The sequence below is a fragment of the Papaver somniferum genome, chromosome 4 (assembly GCF_003573695.1).
Source record: "Papaver somniferum cultivar HN1 chromosome 4, ASM357369v1, whole genome shotgun sequence".
NCBI classification, from domain to species: domain Eukaryota; kingdom Viridiplantae; phylum Streptophyta; class Magnoliopsida; order Ranunculales; family Papaveraceae; genus Papaver; species Papaver somniferum.
Genome location: NC_039361.1, coordinates 10,142,744 through 10,144,494, shown reverse-complemented (window position 1 = coordinate 10,144,494; position 1,751 = coordinate 10,142,744). Strand labels below are relative to the sequence as shown.

Genomic DNA, 1,751 nt, shown 5'->3' with positions numbered 1-1,751 from the left:
CTACCCGACGCATTCACAAAGTTCTTCACAAAACTCAAAGTGGGCTGCACATCTCAACCACGGAAAATATAAGAAGGTATTACAAAATTTAAAGCGTGTTGTCATCATATTGGTTTCCCTAGCTATTTTAGCACTCCATGCAATATAGCTAGGGTTTGAAATTTATAAAGTAAACAAAACTTATAACCAATCTATACTGCGGACTTTTGAGTTGTTAGCAGATCAGAGAGGTCAGGCGGTTGATATAGTGGGAGAACTAATTTTTGTTAGAATTCTGTGCATGATTGATATAGAATATACAACTCATAAGATGGAGAAACTACCGAGTGATGTACTGCTAGATATACTATCTCGCTTACCTTACGAAACCATCATCAACTGCAAACTAGTTCGCAAACCCTTGAGAGATATAACAAATAATATCAACGAAGGATTCATCTTTCTGCAGCTTGGAAAACCTGCAGGTTTCAAACTCTGTTACGGAGGAGAAGAGCATTACGATGATATTACTATGCGTGGGGATTACTCTTACAAGACACTTATGGAAATCGATAATCATCCGTCTACTGAGCAAGAACCCCCCTTGTCTGACATGGTTGGTTCGTTTAATGGCTTGGTTTGTCTCTGGGTAAAGCAGAAGTCCTCTTATGCACGCGATCCCATCTACATCTGTAATCCCGCAACTAACGAATACATTTATCTTCCAGCATTCAATAACTACAAGAAAGCATGTAATGCTGAGACGAAAGGTTATTTTCATTACGGATTTGGATATCATCATCCTACTGATGCGTATAAAGTTGTTAGAATCTACTACCATGATGTCAACGACAATGAATATCCAACAATCATCAGTTCCAGTGATGAGTACAGCGGCCAAGTCCAAGCATATACTTTGGGGAATGGTCATGGGTGGAGAGATATAGGAAGACTTAATCACGATTTAGCTTACTACCGCAGTGTTTGGGCAAATGGATCCCTTCATTGGATAAAGGATGGGGCAAAAGAAATTGTGGCTTTCGACTTAGCGGATGAGGAGTTCAGGTTGATCCCATTCCCACCACTTTCACCTGATAGGTCTAACACTGAAGTTGATCTTCAATTAATGTTTGGAGGGTATTTGTGTGTCGTTCATATAGATGTAGGAAAACAAGATGAGTTCATTCACATATGGGTATTAGAGAAAAAGAAAAAGTTCAGCAGCAGCTATGATATCAGAGGACATGATGAGTTCAACAACCTATGGAGATGGAGCAAGAAATTTAGCATACCATGCGCAAAGGCTGTGACATATTTTCTGTTCGCGGTTACAAAGAGCAATCAAGTTCTAATGTCGTCTGATAGGGCTGTCTTTTGTTTTGATTTGGGAACTCAAGTGCTAAGAAAACTCTGGGATAATTGTTCGATGCGGAATAGCATAGCAATTCCTCACGTGAACAGCCTTGTTTCACTTGAATCATTAGGAGAAAAATCCATAATGAGAAAACGATAATTTTATCCCTTTTAGAAGGGACACATCCAATATGAAAGACATTTTCCATGTCGAAGAAAGACAAGGATCTGGAAAAATTGGCGTGAATAGTGAGCCAAGCAATGATCAACTAGGTAGAATGGCTTTGTTTTATTTTGGCATGTTTGCTTTGGTAAAACTTCTAGGTTTTTTTGCTAATTTGTACGGTGTTGCTTGGTTTTAGTTTTCCCCTTGTTATTTGAGCTAGGAAGCTGCTTTGGTTCTTGGTTGCGTTGTTAGG

At 39.1% G+C, this 1,751-nt stretch overlaps 1 protein-coding gene across 1 annotated transcript; it reads left to right on the top strand.

Annotated features, from left to right (window-relative positions):
- Positions 1-310: 310 nt before the first annotated feature.
- On the top strand, positions 311-1,492 carry LOC113271984 (F-box protein CPR1-like). Its single transcript, XM_026521903.1, has one exon. It carries the CDS (start codon positions 311-313, stop codon positions 1,490-1,492), a length of 1,182 nt encoding a protein of 393 aa, XP_026377688.1.
- Positions 1,493-1,751: the final 259 nt, after the last annotated feature.

Excerpts from the sequence above, each read along its gene's own strand:
- LOC113271984 (XM_026521903.1), top strand. The coding sequence starts at position 311 with ATGGAGAAACTACCGAGTGATGTACTGCTAGATATACTATCTCGCTTA.